This window comes from Octopus bimaculoides, chromosome 11, assembly GCF_001194135.2.
Source record: "Octopus bimaculoides isolate UCB-OBI-ISO-001 chromosome 11, ASM119413v2, whole genome shotgun sequence".
In the NCBI taxonomy this organism is placed as follows: Eukaryota; Metazoa; Mollusca; class Cephalopoda; order Octopoda; family Octopodidae; genus Octopus; species Octopus bimaculoides.
In genome coordinates, this window is record NC_068991.1 from 44,061,036 (window position 1) to 44,079,949 (window position 18,914).

The following is an 18,914-nucleotide window of genomic DNA, read 5'->3' on the forward strand; positions in this document are numbered from 1 at the left end:
AAATGGAATACCAAAAATGATACAAGAATGCAAAACATTCAGACAGTTAGAGGATACAAAAAATGGACAACAAAACATCCAGACAGACAATACAAAAAAACAAGGACAGGTCATTCGGAGTTTTCTTTCTTCAGTCAAGTTCCAGATTATCTTTGCAACATTGGCTGGTTATACTCGAGATTGCTCCAATCTGGTCAGCCCCAAGGAAAAACTAAACTAAAAGCACTAGATTCCTTGGAAGAAAGCAGCAAATGTATACGAAAACAAGGACGGAAAAAACGGAGAAATGGTACACAAATACAAATGCAAATAAAGGACATTAACAACAGGTGTCTTTCAACTAAGGATGAATTAAATTAAGCTGGTGTGTGTGGAAGTGAAGCCTTATGGCAGGGACATAAGAAATAACAGGCATAGGGAGGGATATAGATGTTGCACGGATGGTAGTCAAACCAAGAAAGAAAGGTCAGGCTTGGCTGAACACTGGTCACATGGAGAAAGAGAGAGAGGTAGAGGCAGAGAGATAGAAGAATTAGGGAGGGAAGAGAAAAAAAGAAAAAGGGATAGAGTGAAGTGTAAGAGGAGAGAAGGTGAGAATGAAGAGAAAGCCAGGAAATGTGAGAGAAGGGGAATGAAAGAAAGAAGAGAGGAAAGAATGAAGTAAGTGTGAAGAGGCTGATAGAAAGAAGGAAAGAATGAAAGAATAACAGAGCCGTACAAAATTTATATATATATATATATATGTACTTACATACACACACACACACACACACGTATGTAACTACCTACTTAAATACATACATGCATACATATATATGATGGGCTTCTTTCAGTTTCCATCTACCAAATATATTCACATGTCCTTGGTTGGCCACAGTGTATTGTTTCAGTTATTAGACTGCAGCTATGTAATATAGGGGTTTTAGTTGAATGAAACAATCCTAGTACTTATTTTTTAAGTCTGATACTTATTCTAGCTCTTGTTGGTGTTATTTACATTCCAATGAAGGAGTTTTGAGTCTAGGTTAGAAACCAGCTCTATCTCTATTGGCAAGAAATCTCAAAATAAAGCTGAATAACTAACATACATACTAAACAGAAGAAAGATGCTAGCTGCCAGAGGTACATAGATGTTGAGCCATTTCACACTATTTTATGTCTGTTTTTCATGCTGGCATGAGCTGCATTTGATAAAGAATGAATGTCACAACTCCAGTTTCTACTCTCTTATATGAAGGCTTCTTTGTAAATTACAGGGTCTGTGTTATTTCTTAATACTATGTTATTTCTTAATAATAAGTAATACTATTACTTATTATCATCTAAAACTAACAACTCTTGTCTCCATGCTTCAGTTCAGATTTTCACAATTGTCATGACTTGCACCTGAAGCTAGAAAGTTGAAACTAAATTCTCATTTTTAACAGTCTTGTACAGCTTTCCAGCATTCTGACATTATTTTTGAACTGGATGATGATAAAGCAATAGTTTAGCATCACCATTGGCTTCATCATCATTTCTAGCATCATTGACAAAAGCATCTATCATTTTTATCAATATAATCTAATTTTTACCTTTACTTGTTCTATGCTGGTTTGATGGGTTAGAGAAGACTTGTTGAGACAGTATTCTATGGTCAGATATCCTTCCTATTTATAACCCTTGTTTCCACGTTAAAGTTTTTATTCCCTCATATTTTCAAACATTGAATTGCTCAGTAGACAGACATGTCTACCAGCCCTTGCTATCATTTCATCTCTTACATTTAATCCTTATATGTGCCTCCCCCTCTCTTTCTCTCTTACACACACACATACACAATTACACAGTTCTTTAGAGTATGTTAGTCAAAGCATACACAGCATATCAGATGTGACAAATATTATGGTAAATAAACTCTTACTGGTTCCAGTATTAGCTTCTGAATCTCTGAAGCCTCATTGAGTCTGAACCTTATGCCAGTATTACATACTATTTGGCATGTTTGAACACAAATCAAGGAAACATATGAATGCTAAATCGAACATCTTGTTAGTTCAACATTTTACACACATTTCTCTTTCCTTTATATAGTAGCTTTCATTGCATAAGTATTGGGAAATTATGCTAAAGCTGTAGAACATTTATCTAAGGTGGAACATTTTGAATTCACATATCATTGCAAGCAGTGTACCTTGGGCAATTTACTCAACTATCTCTACACTATGAGCATGGAACAAGATCTGGCAAATCTGTAAATTTATGATAGAATACTGTACTGCCATGTAACTGATATATGGTTTGATATATGCCACTCCTATCCCAATGAAATATCACATTAAATGCTTCTCTTAATACTTTCTCTTCATTACTGCCACTTTTTTGAAACATTAAGCCTTGTCAAGTTTTTTCCCTACTAATATTGACCATACCAGTTTGGAAAAACTATAAGTTCTGCCCTTGAAGCTAAATGCTTGAAACAATAAACTGGCATGCTTATCTTAATGGCTATATATTGATGTCACACCTAACACTTCTGAAACTAACCCTAAATTGACAGAGTCACACTGACCTTCACCAGTTTTATTCTAACAGGAATGCTACCACTAAAGTTACAAAAAGTAACTCTAAAAACTTTTAACTATGCAGAACAATCTCTAAACCCGAATATATATTCTTCTACCCCTAAAAATATCTCAAATCCTTATTCTCCATATGCTGTTCAACTATAATGTTGTCCCTTGAGCTTCATTAGAGCTAGTTGATGCCAAACTTGTGCCCACATCTTTCTCTTCATTCATTTTTAATTAACATCCCTCTTCCCTTCTCTCCACTTTTCTCTCTCTCACTCTCTCTCTCTTTCTCTCTCCCTCTCTCACACACACACCATATCTTATAATTGTTTAGTATCCAGTTACATTACTATAATTACTGACAATTCTTACCAGTGGGTTCCCCTTTCCACTTTTCTGTTTATTTTTTTGTTTGAGAGAAGGTTATGGGTGTACACACACACACAAATATATATAATACACATGCATACCTGCAGACATGCTTACAAATGTAAAAAACTTTTTAAATACATTAACATACATATAACAATTAAAATGCCTTTCTGATTGTGTAATATATGTATTTGTGTCTATGAATATGTGTATACATTTGTATGTGCTTGATTTTTGATAAGTAATGTATCTTTGTTTGCTTCTTAAAGAGTATATGTGTGTATGCTAATGGTTTTATGTGTGCTTGGCCCTTGCTATTATCATGTCAACAATTTCCTTGCTAAGTCTTAATTGCCACCTGCTTTTTCAAAAGTACTTTAAAAAAACTGAAGTACAGGCAATTCACAGAGTTTTTAATTTACCTTGCAAAAATTTTTTTCTATTGTTTTTGCCACAACCCACAATGTTTATTTGTATGTATGGTAATGTTTTTGCTCTGAATTCTACTGTAGGATATTTCTTTTGTTCTTGTGGTAAATTTTAAATAATCACTTCTATTCTTCTGTTTGTTTAGCTCCAGGTCAGTCACCATTAATCAAACGACATCCTATAGCTTCTCATGCAATGTTTCATTATGTAAGATACTGTGGTAGTCTGAATATATTCTATTCAAATATGATAGAGGCTTAAATATTTAATATAATGAGTTGAAAAACTCTGAGACTATCCAAGCAATTAGGAACCAAAACCCACCTCTAGGGCTTTTCAAAATCTGAAAACAGCAAATAAGGGAAATAATTACAATAAGATCTGTTGATTGAAATATTTCTGCTGTATGCACAAGATTCATTTGAGTGTATCCTACCTTTAAAGTCAGTTGCTGAATACAATGGACATGTGTTTTAATCTAGCTAGATCTCACAAAGTAAATTCAGAGCAGTTGGAAAAACCTAGAAGGGATCAATATATATAGTATACAGTAATAGAGGGCATGTAGTAATGTGGATCAGGAATTTCAGTAATATAGCTAAAAGGAAATACTTCAGGGGAGCAGTTTACGTATTAAATACAATTACAGTAGGATTTAACTTCAATCAATTTATATTATCTAAACAATTAGTAAAAGTTCACTATATTCTATTCAGCTTGCTATCCACTATGCCTTTGGTATGCCCTAGAGTTTTGATGCTGATTGCTGAGAGAAACTGTGAGAAAAAACAGTCAATATAAAAAAATAGCTTTGCCACCTTTCTACTTTTAAACTAATCTTTAACATGAAATATGTTTCCCAAGAATGTCACAGTTAATTATCTGTTAGCACATCAGTCACTGCTCTTTTCATCTATACCACCATCACTGCTGCAAGCTGTTTCTGGGTTACAGCTATCTTCAGAGATGTTCATCATCTGTGCCATTTATTGCATCATTGATTCCACACTATTTATTGCCTTAGCTATTATTTTTACTACCAATGATGACTAGCCTACCAACATACCTGTACAATAAGCAGGTGGCTTTAGTCATCCTGTTGGCATTATGAAATCCCCAATTGTTATCCACTTGTTCCACTCATCTTGAAAAATATATTTGAATGGCTTGTTGACTGAAATGTCCTGTGGTTAAGATTGGGCATGACATTAAACCACTGAAGATATATGCTTGTTTAGCTATTAATTTGTGATTTATTCAACAAACCAATAGGACACCATAATAATTCTTTCTCCATCCAGAGTTTTCACACTGCCTTTGTTCATTCAATCCATATGATGCACATTTTCCTTGGGAATTGTTTTTCATTTAATAGAAAGAAGCTTTGTGCTACCTGTACAACATTCAATACAACAGTATTGTGGATTTTTTTCATAACCCACTTGTTTTTAAATTCAGTTTTTGCACTTATATTTTAAGTTTTGTTCACCAGCTCATAGCATATTAACAGAACTTAATCTGTATTGTTTAATTTTCTTTATTACAATTCGTTTCCTTTCTGGCATTGATCTTATATTTGTGAAATTGGAAATATTTTCCCCCCACCATATGCTTCAGGCATTTTCTGTGCAATTCTAGTTTATTTCACATTTATGCTTAGGATACACCTCTTCATCAATTGATAACATCAATATGAAGATCCAGCAAATTCATCTACTTCTGCCAGTCTCTTTATTTCACATATTATCATCTTTTTTGAGACTGTACACTCTATACTCCAACAATTTGTAGCTTGTAATTAATATTGTGTGTCTGTCTTCTCTACCCAGTGGCCATTGTTTAATGTTGTAGCTAGATGACTAAATGACAGCTGATTAGTAGTGTCTTCTTGGGTTGTACTTCTGCCTATTTATAACTGGCATGTGAGACATCATTGCCAATTCACATTAACCAAATAAGACAAATAGCTTTCTGAGACCAGTGCCAGTAAAACACTTTTGTATTTCAAACTACCGTATTTTAACATGTATAAGGAATCTTTGTGTATAAGGAACCCCCTAATTTTGGGGGCTTAAAATTTGGAAAAAAGGTTTGGTGAGGGATTATAATACTATCCACATATAAGAAACTCCCGTATTGTTTTAACCTAATTTTTGACAAAAAAGGGTTCCTTTTATACACATTAAAATAAGGTAGTTTTCATTAAAATGTAACAAAATTAATAAACATGGTAATCATAATCTTTTATCATTTACTTCTTTCAGTCATTAGACTGCGGTCATGCAGGGGTACTGCCTTGAAGAATTTTTAGTCAAATGAATTGACCCCAGTACTTATGGTTTTTTTAAACCTGGTACTTATTCTATTAGTCTCTTTTGCTGAACCACTAAGTTACAGGGACATAAACATACCAACACTGGTTGCCAAGTAGTTGTGGGGGACAAACACAAACGTGCACGCGTGCACACACACACACACACATATATGATGAGCTTTGTTCAATTTCCATCTTCTAAATCCATTCACAAGGCTTTGGTTGGCTTGAGGATATAGTAGAAGACACTTCCCCAAAGTGTCATGCAGTGGGACTGGACCCAGAACACTGTGATTGGGAAGCAAGTTTTTTACTATACAGCCATGCCTGCACCTATATAATACTAGTTAATTACATGTGAATTGTAACTGTACACTTATATTACAAAACTGGAGTTCTAGTGAGAACTGGACCCAGCTAACAAACTCCAGTCTAGAACCTGATAAGATGCAGGATGACATTTGAGAATTTTTTCCACGATAAGGTCTGTGTTTTATGAACCAGGAAATACAGTATTTCTCTATTCCTTATGTACAAAGGAAGCTTTGACCAATTCAAATGTAATAATTTATTGTCATTCATTTGTTATTTCAAAGCTGTAATTACATTTCTAAACTGACCCAAAAGAACATTAAAATGAAGCATTGAAAATTGCTTAAAATGTTGCCTAGTTCATAGCCACTATACACATACACACACACACAATGGAGTGGTTCGTGTTAGGAAGGGCATCCAGCTGTAGAAACCATGCTGGAACAGACAATGGAGTCTAGTGCAGCCCTGGCCTTAGCAGTTCTGGTCAAACCATCCAACCCATGCCAGCATGGAAAACAGATGTCAAACGATGATAATGATACACACACAAACACATGTTTGGTCTGCCTATCTAGCTAGTGGTATGGTATCATTGTTTGAATGCTACATCAATGCAAGGAAGCACATTGTGAACAGCAGTATATAATATACAATAGTTTGGTTGATACTGTGATTTGTGCATGTGTGTAGTAAGAACCTTGCTTCCCAAACACATGGTTCTGGGTTCAGTCCCACTGCACAGCACTTTGGGCAAGTGTAAGTACTGGGTGCTTAATTCATTTGACTAAAAATTCCTCTGCATGATGCCTTAGCATGGCTGCTGTCTAATGACTGAAACAAGTAAAAAATATATCCAAAAATGCATGGCCTTTATTTCTCAATTTTTGAGGTCTATAATCAATTGAATTTGCCTCCTTTTAAATATTAATACTTATTCTAATGACACAAGAATGACGTGAAGCAAAGTCAACATCAGTAAAGTTTAAATTTTTCATTTTTTGATCTATTGACAAGATAACAATTTTCTAGACTTTTAACTTCATCTTTACAATATATATTTTCAATATTTATATCTTCAGTAAGGCAGCAAGCAGGCAAAATGCTTGGCTGCATTTTGTCTGTCTTTACATTCTGAGTTCCAGTTTCACCGAGGTTGACTTTGCTTTTCATCCTTTTGGAGTTGATAAAATAAGCACCATTTGAGTAGCGGGGTCGATGTAATTGACTTACCTCCTCCCCCAAACTCCCTGGCCTTGTGCCAGAATTTAAAACCAATATTTATATCTTCAGTATGGCTTAATCTTCAGTTTGGTCTCTAGTTGTCTTTAGGTGTCTTATTCCTGAATGGGCACATGGTTGTCAACTAGAATCTAACTAGGAATTTTGGTTTCTAAATTAAGGGTGGTATTTTCCTTATCCACTTGACCAGTGGCCACTGGTAGAATTTTTATTCAGAAATGTATCAAACTAAAAAACATAAAGCATTGTTCTGGTTTTCTATGCTCTGTGTATATCCCATTTATTTTATGCATTTCATATGAAATTATTAAATTATAATATTTTCTTCAGGAAAGCCTTATTGTGTGCCTTGAAAGAAAGTTACCTGTTCTAATAAAAAGAAGAAAGATCAAACTTATAGTGTTGGATTCTGTTGCTGCTTTATTCCGTTCAGAGTATGCTATTGAAGATACATTACTGCGCTCCAAGCACTTGTCCAGCATCGCTAAAGAATTGCATCACGTAAACATGCATTACAATATACCTGTAATATGTGTAAATCAGGTGAGCATGAATTACTTATCTTTTCAGATTCTATTTTGTGTTAGTGTTCATTGTTTTTCTGTATCTTTATTATCATCTAAATGCATACTTCATATACTTTCCACAAGATTGTACACATATGTATAAGGGGGAGTCAAGATTAGATAAATTTATAAAGGTTATTAAAATATATTCGTTAAGGTTTCATAGCACTGTTCAAGATTAAAATCTTGGATTCCAATGACCAACAAATAACTAACAATATTCATAAAGTAATAAACTGTTTCTGAGGTATTGTATGGTCTATTTGACAATTAGTTCTTAACTTTGATTTCATGGCATTAAGCTGGTGAGAGATACATCCCTCCCAAAACCAGACATCAGTTTATGACAAACAGCTTTCCTACATTATCTAGGGACTGATACCCAATAGATATGTAAACTGAAGCCATTTAGAATAAAATGTCTTTCTTGGAACTCAACAAAATTCCAGCAGTTTGATTTGAGCATACAAGCTATAAGTAGGTAATCTACTTGCCAGTTTATCTTAATTTATTTGGCCAGTTTATCTTAATCACATACTTTACTGTTGTAGGGAATTAGTAATAATGGTACATCCCTCCCACATGACGAATGGAATAACCTAGTCTCTATAAATAAAGAGAAGTACATGAAGTACTGAGAGTACGTAGTAGGTGGTCAGAGATAGTCATGTCTTTACTGGTTTTACTAAGTATACTGTATACTAAAGTGGGCTTCATAACAACCCAACATTTTAAGGATATAACAGTGGTGACAAGGATTTAAACAACTCATGAGGAATTAATGAACTCAATGAGGATTTTAACAACTCACAAGGAATTAACAACTCACAAGGAGTTAATAAACTCACAAAAGCTTTTGTTGTATGAATTTTACAAAAATAAATTGGAAAATTATGGAAAATTTGTTGGCCAGTTTGCTCGAGTTGCAAAAACAGCAACAACAGCTGAAGCAACACCACCACCAACAACAACTGAAAGAACAGCAGCAGATACAGCTGCAAGAGCAACAACAGAAGTAACAACAACAAATAATATTACTACAAATTCTTTACTGGTTTTACTAAGTATACTGTATACCGAAGTGGGCATTATAACAATCCAACATTTTAAGGATATAACATATACATAAACATTTTTCTAATTTTATTTTAATTAAACTAAATGCACTTCAATTCCAGTCAGATGAAAGTACTTTCTGAAACAGCATTAAACAGAACAACTCATACATATACCATCACTATCTGTGATCTTCAATTTTATTACATACTCTAGAAGCAATCAGCTTTACAAATTTTTTTTACACATGATAACACTTAGATTTGCAAAACAGCTGCCTGCAATAACATGTAAACTCATATAAGCAACAAACTTGATTTACAAATTCTCAAGCACACATCACAATTATCAAATACTCTAAATGTACCTATATTGGTATAACTTACACAAATCTCAACGGACACCTTTTCATAATGCTGCAGGGTGATTCACCTTACACATACCAAATTAGGCTGATAGAATTTCTTTAATAATACTGCAATCCCCCTCCCTACCCCACCCAAAAAAATTAACTAAAAAATGAAAATCAATATCAGCTTTTGGAAATTTTCTCATTAAATTAGTAAATCTTTTCTCAACAGAAACTTCCATCAATGGACATCAGTTCTAGTTATGCAGCAACATGTATATTCAGAGACACTTCAAATATAACAATCTAATAAATCACATTACCCACTCAGCACTTTATTGTAACTTGATGCTAATGGCCATATGCTATATATGTTGCTATCCAGGAACAAATTTTTTGTCAAAATACTCTTATGTGTATTTGTGTATGTATGTAAAACATACATGCATTTGAATGTATGTAAGTATGAGTGTATTTGTGTGTACATATATGTGTGTGCATGTGTTAATTATTTAAGTTTATATGTGTGTTGTATACATGTGAATACACATATAATTTATAGATAATAGAAATTTTGTATACTTGAGTGTATGTGTGCACACACTTGTGTGTGTATGATATGTAAGATGGGTGGTGTGTGATGTATGCTTATGTCAATGTTTGTAGAAAGTTTCTATTGTTCTAAAAGTTCCTGTAATGATTAACTGATGAGTAAGTCTCCAGTGTGTGACTGTTAAATAAATTTCTCCTGTGACACAAAAGAAATAGTGGACTGACTGTGTGAAAAAAAAGTTTTCTTTTTGTTTTTTCAATTTAGTTTATTTCATTTGCTTTTTTCATTCTTTTTAGCTGGAGAATTTTCAATAAAATTTCTCCCAGAAACAATAGCATTGTTAGTATGTCAAGGCTGTTAGTTTTACCTGTAGCTATGATAGAATTTACTAATTGTCACAGTTTTGACAGCGTAATTAGCAATGTTCCTCTACTGGTTATTATTGTTTCTTTTTTATTCCAGGGGGAGGTGGGGTCAGCTGCTGACACCAAATTTGTGGAAGTATAATAATAATTTATAAATCAACAAAATATCTAGAACATTGGGTTAAAGAAGAGTGGCAATGGGCGCAATGAATAAGGTGTTTGTCAACTGAAAAGCTGTGTGTTTGCATGCTGTCAAAAGTGCTCTTGTTGTTGTTGCAAACAGCTTTATGGAATAGTAATACATGAATTATAGAAGTGTGATGGCCTTGAAATATTGTGGTATTTCTTTGTGTATGTCTCCATGTGTGTGTGTGTGTGGAGAGAGAGAGAAAGAGAGAGCCTGTGCATCATATAATATAGGGAATGTAGTGCTACTGTTGTTGTTCAGTCCCAGATCAATCTTCCTTGAGCAGGACTATGATCAAAAGCATTCCAGCCTTAAACACCCTATCATTTTGCACAACTGAAATAACATTGTCTAGTAAGGTATGATTTGGTGGCAGTTTGATTGTTATTTCTAGCAGGTCAAACAACCACATATAGACTATTCGTAGTATTGTTTTTTTTGGTGTTGTATATTGTAATAGTGTATAAAATATAAAACTATGTAGGGTTTGGAGTGGTTCTAATATTTTCATACTTGAAGGTAATCACATAACTGTATGCCTCAAGGCCACAACATATTTCAAAATTGACTGTTTGTCCTTTTGTTTTTCTTTTTCTTTTTACTCAATTCTTGCACTTATCATATGGTGGTATAATGACCATTGCCCAATGACTGGAGCTCAATAGCACTACCTGTGCTACAAGTTTAGTGATCATTATCGTGAATGCAATATTGGTGGTCATTGCAATGTGTGTAGCTGTTTTTAAAATTATGGTCAGAATATAGTAGTTTAAGTAATTTAGCAGTGGCTTCAGTAACACAGTTAACATTACAGTGGTGTTCCAAGCTCTAAATGTTTCATTCATTCTTTACTAAGAAGCAGATTGGTGTGAAACAGAGCAGCTTGATAGAAAGATTCAGTGATGGACTGCTGGAATTAGCTTATAATTTGAGAGTTTATATTACAAAATCATTTCCTTTTTTTACGCAACAGTTGTGTTTGAGATTTTGTATACTGGTGCACCATTGAAGGCCTGGTCTTCATATAGCTAGTTGACTGGAATAAACTGAAGTGGCTTCTTGTTCCCTCCACACCTCTGTTCAGAGCTAAACTCAATACCACTGTGATAATTTTGTTAATTCTGGTTTTACCAAAATGCCACTACCTCCAGCAATGAACCAACTATACCACACACAACTGAAGTTGTGTATGGCATAACTGGTTCACTGTTGTGGGTAGGTGACTCAGAGTGAGGTGAGCATTATAAGTTGTATGCCTTGACCAGAGACATAATTGTAGTAGCAACGGCTTACAAACTGCAGTACCATATCAACATGGCATATTGAATAAATAAAGTATATGAGGATAAAGAATCAGAAGAATATCTATTTGTGCATTTAAACTAGCCATATCCAACCGAAATATTCTGCTTCTCTTGTGTTCAAACTGGTCAGATCCAACGTCTCACACCTGCTCTATAATGTCATAGTAAAAATAAACAATCACATTATTGAAATCTTGAAACCACAAGATAATGGATGATTAATTCAAGATAGAGTGAATAAATAAGCATTACATTTAACAGAGCAATCTGAATGCTAAAGGGTTAAATAGATTTTTGTATATAAAAATTGATTACATCTTCTGAATTTTTATAACTATAAAGTTACCATGTTAAATATATTTCATAGTTAATCTGAATCTTTAAAAAAAATGTGACCTTTCTGAGACCAACCCTTTCAAGATAACCTCTGGTGCCATAAAATATAAAATTATCCAAACTAAACCCTTCCATCAATATTTCATGTTAATTTATGTTCCAAACACTAGCTGATGTCTTGCAAACAACTTGCACATACAAGTGCTACCAGTCGAAAACTCCGCATACCAGCAAGTGTATGGGGTCATCAGGAGAGAATGCGTGCGTTCCGGGGCCTACCTCTCGATGGCATCAATGCACACCGGCTCCTCTCACTGATATGAGACCCCACTTGCTAGATCAACTGGTTATTAAATATAGCTCAATATTTCTCTAACCATCGCTCATCATCTCTTTTTAACCTAAACTAGTGGCTAGTCTTCTCCACTGTAGTTTGGATATTGGTCATGGTGGTATTTACCTTACAATGAGTTAGGCCTAACGATAACAACAGTCGTCTCACACTGTGTCCAACAAACCCTCTACATCTGACTTTGATTGGAAAATGCTCCACTTTCCAGCTTGCGTCTTCACATTCCTCGAGGAGGTTTACATAACGGTCAATCTTTCGAGCCCAAGTGGCGTCCATGTTATCTTCATATGGAACCGTTAACTCGACTAGATTTACAACTTTCTTTCCTTCACACCACATTAAAATGTCCGGTTTTTTCTTAACTGGGATGGGAAAGAGTCCCTGGCACCCTAGTAAATCTGCAGTCACCTCCTAATAGCCGTTCCACTTTTCATCTCTCACAGGAAATTTCTTGTTTTTCTTGAAATGGATCTGCTGACCTGAGCACATGAAGGTAATGAAATATCTAGTTGGTACTTTCAACAGTTTTTTCTCACTGTTGTTGAGATCAATTTAGTTCTTTATAGCATTGAAGATAACATTAAGGACCAGGTTGTGTCTCCATGTATACCTGTTCAATACTAATGAACAGTTGGAAAGAATATGTTTCAGTGTTCCAACCTTCCCGCATTTGCATATGTCATTCTCTGAGATGTTCCATCTTACTAGATTTGTAGGTGATGGCAAAACATCATAGGCTGAACGAATCAGAAAACTTAGCCGAGATGTGGTCCACTTCCATATCTCATCCCAACTTATTTTCCTCTCAACAACATGTTCTTCCTATCTCATTATCTGTCCTTGTTGAATACATCAGATCAAATGAATCTCTCTTCTCTCTGCTTCCCTCACTTTGACGCTGTTGCTAACAACAGATCTGCATTTGCTCCACATCATACTGAACGAAGTTATTTTACAAAGTGTTTCGTTATTTTAAAAATTAATTGAAACAAAATCAGTGTATTACAACAGAAATATAGTAACAAAGGCCTTAAGTCTGCAACATTAACATTTTAAGAATTAAAAAAAATATATCAATCCAAAAGTTTACAATTTTTTTACTTATTTCTCTTGCAGGTAGCAGCATCAGAAAAATCAAACAGTAACATTCCTTGCTTGGGCCTGTCTTGGGCCAATCATTTAACAACACGCATTCAGTTGACCAAAGTTGAACAAACTGCTCTGCCTCCAAACGTTATTGAACAGTTTGGTCCACATGTGAGCTTCCGAAATCTTGAAGTTGTATTTGCTCCACATATTCCACAGACAGTAATCCCTTATATCATCAACAATGATGGTGTAAAAGGAATCAGCTTGTCTAACATACTGTTGTAGACATCAGAAACGACTTTGTTCATATAAAATGCCATAAATTACTAAATGCCACTAAATTAAATGTTGCCAAAGTTCTTAGATCCAAAGAAGTTTTCTTGAAATATTAATTATATAGTTGTAATAGATGTTACTTATGAAATATTAATTACCCTCTTTCATTTATAATGAATATTATTTTGAAACTAGCTACTATTTTCAATGTATAATCTCTTTTACAACTAACTTTATGGTTTTTGGCAGCAATATGTAATGGCTTCATGTGTGTGTGTGTGTGTGTGTGTAACTAGTAAAACTACTGTCAGTGAGTTAGCCATTTCAAGGACACAACTTATGCCACAGATTTCTTTTTATATACATAAATAACTACTCTAACTTTAAATCATATCAAGTAATTAATCTTTTTGCAATTCAATGCTTCTGACAACGCTGTATAATTGCTACTGTGCTTAAGTATTCATCTTAAATCTTTTAAGCAAACTAGTAAGCTACAAAAGCTATCAATAAATATAAAGATGCAGTATTTATTTGGAACTAAATATTTTTTGTGATTTTTGCAGTTGTAAGATGTTCTAAACTTGAAAGCTTAAAGATACCTAAAAATCTTATAAAAGATCATTTCATAAGCATCAGCTGTAAAGATTTATTTGTATCACTGCACTTATGAGAAATAGATTGGAATAAATTGAATTAATCATAAATTATTCAGAAAAATATCTTCCTAAAAAAGTAATCAGTTTTATCTCTCAAAATAAATACTGACAAACAATATCGCTTCCCAAAAATATTAGCCTAAACTTCTTTGGTTTTAGTCTTTGGCACCATAAATTCACTGAATATTAATTTGTTTGATAAATTAAACTTGATTCTTCCAATAATCTGAGGGTGATGCAAGAGAATCAGTATGCTTTAAGTTATATTCACTGCATATGACTAAGCAACTAGTGACTGCTGAGACTTGCTCTTGCAGGCAAGGAATTTATGACAGTTTATTTGTTTTTGCTATTGTATTTTCAAAACTTTCTTTCCATTTTTAAATCAATTTTCTTGTTTATATGTCTCATAATACCTAGGAACAACTGCTCTCACAAAATGGGTTGTGTTAACTACCTTAATTACTTTCTAGATCTCAAGTTGTGACCACTGCTTGCTGTATATGAGTGACTAAGCAATGGTTTTACTTAAGTTCTACTTTAACAAAGAGTTTTTTTTTACTAATTTATATATGTATATATTTAAAATGTTACATTAAATTATTTTTGTATTTTAACCTTTACAATTATTTCAACTCTGTAGCCTATGTGAAAATGAACTTGGTTACAGAATTATGGATGTTTAGACATTAGATATTTCAAACACTAAGTACAATGCAACAACAATTACATGTAGTAGTGTATAATCACAAGTTCTCCATTCTGTGACCCATATGATGAATAATGTGTGTGTGTGTGTGTGTGTAACAAAGATATATCTTGGTTGACAGAACAAAAGTTTGTGAAGTTCCAAACATATAATGTTTATTACTGCCAACAAAAAATGTATTGTAATTGCACTGAACAACATTAAAACGATATGTACACCAAGTGAGTCAGTTCATGTTATATGTTGATAATTATTGCAAACAGCTGAAGTCATCACTTTCCATAGCTAAAGTTGGGTAGCATAGGTTCCTACGGCCATTAGTCTTGGCTGTGTTATGACCACTGATCAGTTACAGGCACATCATCTGTATGTGTATATATATATATATATATATATATATATATATATATATATATATAAGGTCTGTCAAAAAAAAATGCACCAAAGACAAAATTGTTCGGGATAATCCTATGTTGTTTTTTTGCAATTGGGATCTGATAAATTAAGCATCAGTTGGTTCTGTTGTTTTCACTAGTCACCAATCTACTGATAAAAAATATGGTCCTGCTACAGGACTTCCCAACCAGTGAAATGACTGGTAAGGGTGAATTGAATGAAAATGGGAGAAGTGAAGGTAGTGTAAATATGAAGTGTGTACAGGAATATGCATTACAATGCTTGAATGCAGGAGTAGGAGCACTGATTAAATTGCATAGATGTTAACAGAAGCATGTAATATAAGAGATGCAGGATGAGTGCACATACTTGGCTTGGTGACAGGCAATGAATAAAGAATGTTACACTAGCACACTCTGAGGGAGAAGGAAGAGAGGGAATAAAAAAGACAAAGTGGTTAGAGAGAAGAAAAGCGCAACAGTACAGAACAGTATAATAGAGCATAAGAGATAAAGTAGAAATAAAATATAGAAGCTATAAAAGAAATAGAAGTTATGTAGAGGGAGTAAAAGGGAGAGGGAAAAGAAAGTGAGTAAGGGAGAAGGTGGTGGGTACAGAAGAGAGAGTGTAGGGGAGAAATTGATAGGTAAAGGAGAGAAAAAGACTAATGGAAAAGGTGATAGGTGGAGGAAGGGAGGCAGTCAATTATAATGTATTATGAAAGAAATTAAAGCATATCATATTTGAAAAGATAGTTGAAAACCAATGAAAACTGTAATAAGGATGTGACTCATCAATCGAAAAGTAAAACAGTTTTAAGTATGAAACAATGTTTATATTCATTTCTATGTTTATGTTTATGTTTGTACCAAATGTAAAGAGAAAAATACATTTGTATTAAAGTAAGAACAAATATGGACACACTCAAAAGTGTGTCTGTGTGTGAAGGTAGACACATCCAAATATATAAACATGTACTTGCATACACAAATACACACACATACATAATCACAAATATACATGTATGCATGCATACATACTTACACACATACATGCTCACAATACTACACAAATATATACATACAATGTACAAAAATACTGATTTTAAAATAAATAGTTTTCTCTTGGAAATTAGTATTCATTTCATCATTTTGTATAAGTACCAAGATATTTGTTAGAAGTCAAATTATAATTACTGTATGTTTGTCATATTTCCTGATATTACACATGGTGGAAAAAGTATACTTCCAAAATTATCTGCCATATAAGAGGTAACACTCTAGTATATTAATATTGAATCAAATATATATTTATAATTATGTAATAGACTGTAACCCCATTTGTTCAAATTCCTTTCATCTTCAGAAGTGATCAATAAAATAGATGGTTCAATGCTTTTGAATATAAAATGGTGAAGATAAGGAGTTGGTGTCCCAAAATAGTCTCCACTTCTACTTTATAGCAAGTTGGAATGGAACCTGCAGATTAGTAATAGGAAGAACTTTCAAAAGTAAAAACAGTTACTCTGACCAAAATAAAGGTTAAGAAAAAAAACCTTCTATTTCAGATAGAGAAAAGTTGATATAAAGACAATGAAGAAAAAGATTACTTTTCTAATAAAATCGATTTTGGTATATAAATATAAACCAAATCCTAATGTTTAGATAATACATTTCGATAATATAGCTAAAATCTAGTGTTAATGGTCAGGACTTTACAAAACTTGAACTAATCATAGATAAAAGATGCACTGAATCAATGATGCTTCAATTACATTAATTTCAAACAAACGAACTACCAAATCTGTCATAGTGGCACCCGTTGTTCCACATCCTGCAGGCCATATTTCTCAATGCAAAAATTAGGTACCACTGTTTTATCACATGTGTTTGCTTCATTGATTATTTGAGTGTCTGCTCCAATATCTCAGAAACTACTGGAGCTAAGGAAATCAATTTTTTTTTATTTTATTTGTTTGTTTATTTATTTTTTACCAATGATTACTATACAAAATAAAGAAAAGGATTTTTTTTCTGTTTTTCTTTTGTTATTTAGATATTAAGTTCACAACCCAACTCTATTCAACATATTATATACTGGTTGAACTATGATTTATGAAAAAAATCAATGACATAGGAATATGTTCATATACATAAGTACATAGCAACAAACACAGTTTAATTCCATAAATTTATTTTTATTTGTGAACATTGTTGTTAATATTGTGTCAAATGTATATTTGCATTTTTAGGTAACAGAATATAATTCTATTTTTTCAATAAAATAGACTTTAGTTAAATATTTTAACGTCACCCCAACCTCACAAAATAAAGAAAACTAGCAAGTTTATTCTTAAAATTAAAAATTATATTAGAAATCTACTCTTCCTACCTAGTAAAATTAACAAAGGAGCTACATATTTGATCAACCTGCTAAAATAACCTCCAAATATCTCTCAAATCACACCCTTTTGGGAACATAATCATAGCTACAATGCCTTAGATCATAAGTCCAATGGATCAGAGATTGTTGGCACTCTGTCGCTTACGATGTCGAGGGTTCCAGTCGATCCGATCAACGGAACAGCCTGCTCGTGAAATTAACGTGCAAGTGGCTGAGCAATCCACAGACACGTGTACCCTTAATGTAGTTCTCGGGGATATTCAGCGTGACACAGTGTGACAAGTCTGACCATTTGAATCACACGCACAACAGAAACAGGAAGTAAGAGTGAGAGAAAGTTGTGGTGGAAGAGTACAGCAGGGTTCACGACCATCCCCTGCCGGAGCCTTGTGGAGCTTTAAGTGTTTCCGCTCAATAAACACTCACAACGCCTGGTCTGGGAATCGAAACCGCGATCCTATGACCGCGAGTCCGCTATCCTAACCACTGGACCATTGCACCTCCAAGGATCAGAGATGATCTAGGGCTAAACAACAACAACACTGACATTAATTAACAGTTTCAAACTGTAAATCAGAGGTTCTCAATTAGTTTTAGCCCATGGACCCCTTTGATTCCAATTTTACTTGGATGGACTATCATAGCCATTTGATATTTAAAAATCCTATTATATTTTTATAATTAAATATTATAAAGAATTGCATATTTTGTGTATTGTAGAAGTATAACCAATTTATTGCACATAAATTTTAACAAAATATCTTACATGGACCCCCAAGAGCCATATGAACCCTGGTTGAGAACCACTGATTAATGAATGGAGTGAAAACATTCACAATTGTGTGTATTATCTTGTGAATGGTTCATAGCTTGCATTGTGATGTATTCATAACCAAGAATAAAACAGTACTTCAAATCACATGCAGGCACTATGAAGGAGAATAAGCAACTGTAAGTTGCATTAATAGTGTAATATTTAAAATTTTTACTTTCTTCTAGTACTGAGTTCACCTCCTCCTGTAAGTCTATCATGAGTAGAGATAGGCTCTACCAACTTCATTGCATGTAGATTATCCACCATTTGTTCCCTTGC

General features: G+C 33.6%; 1 protein-coding gene and 1 long non-coding RNA gene across 3 annotated transcripts in view; one reads left to right on the forward strand and one right to left on the reverse strand.

The window, feature by feature from the left end:
* LOC106879834 (DNA repair protein XRCC3) overlaps positions 1–15,407 on the forward strand; it is a 200,197-nt gene extending 184,790 nt beyond the window's left edge. The window contains exons 6-7 of the mRNA XM_014929538.2: positions 7,552–7,764; positions 13,406–15,407. Of these exons, the coding sequence (XP_014785024.1) occupies positions 7,552–7,764; positions 13,406–13,663 (471 nt within the window). The 3' untranslated portion in view covers positions 13,664–15,407. The remainder of the gene's footprint in view (positions 1–7,551; positions 7,765–13,405) is intronic.
* LOC128249080 (uncharacterized) overlaps positions 1–18,914 on the reverse strand; it is a 171,930-nt gene that overhangs the window by 51,901 nt on the left and 101,115 nt on the right. The gene's annotated exons all lie outside the window — the stretch shown is intronic.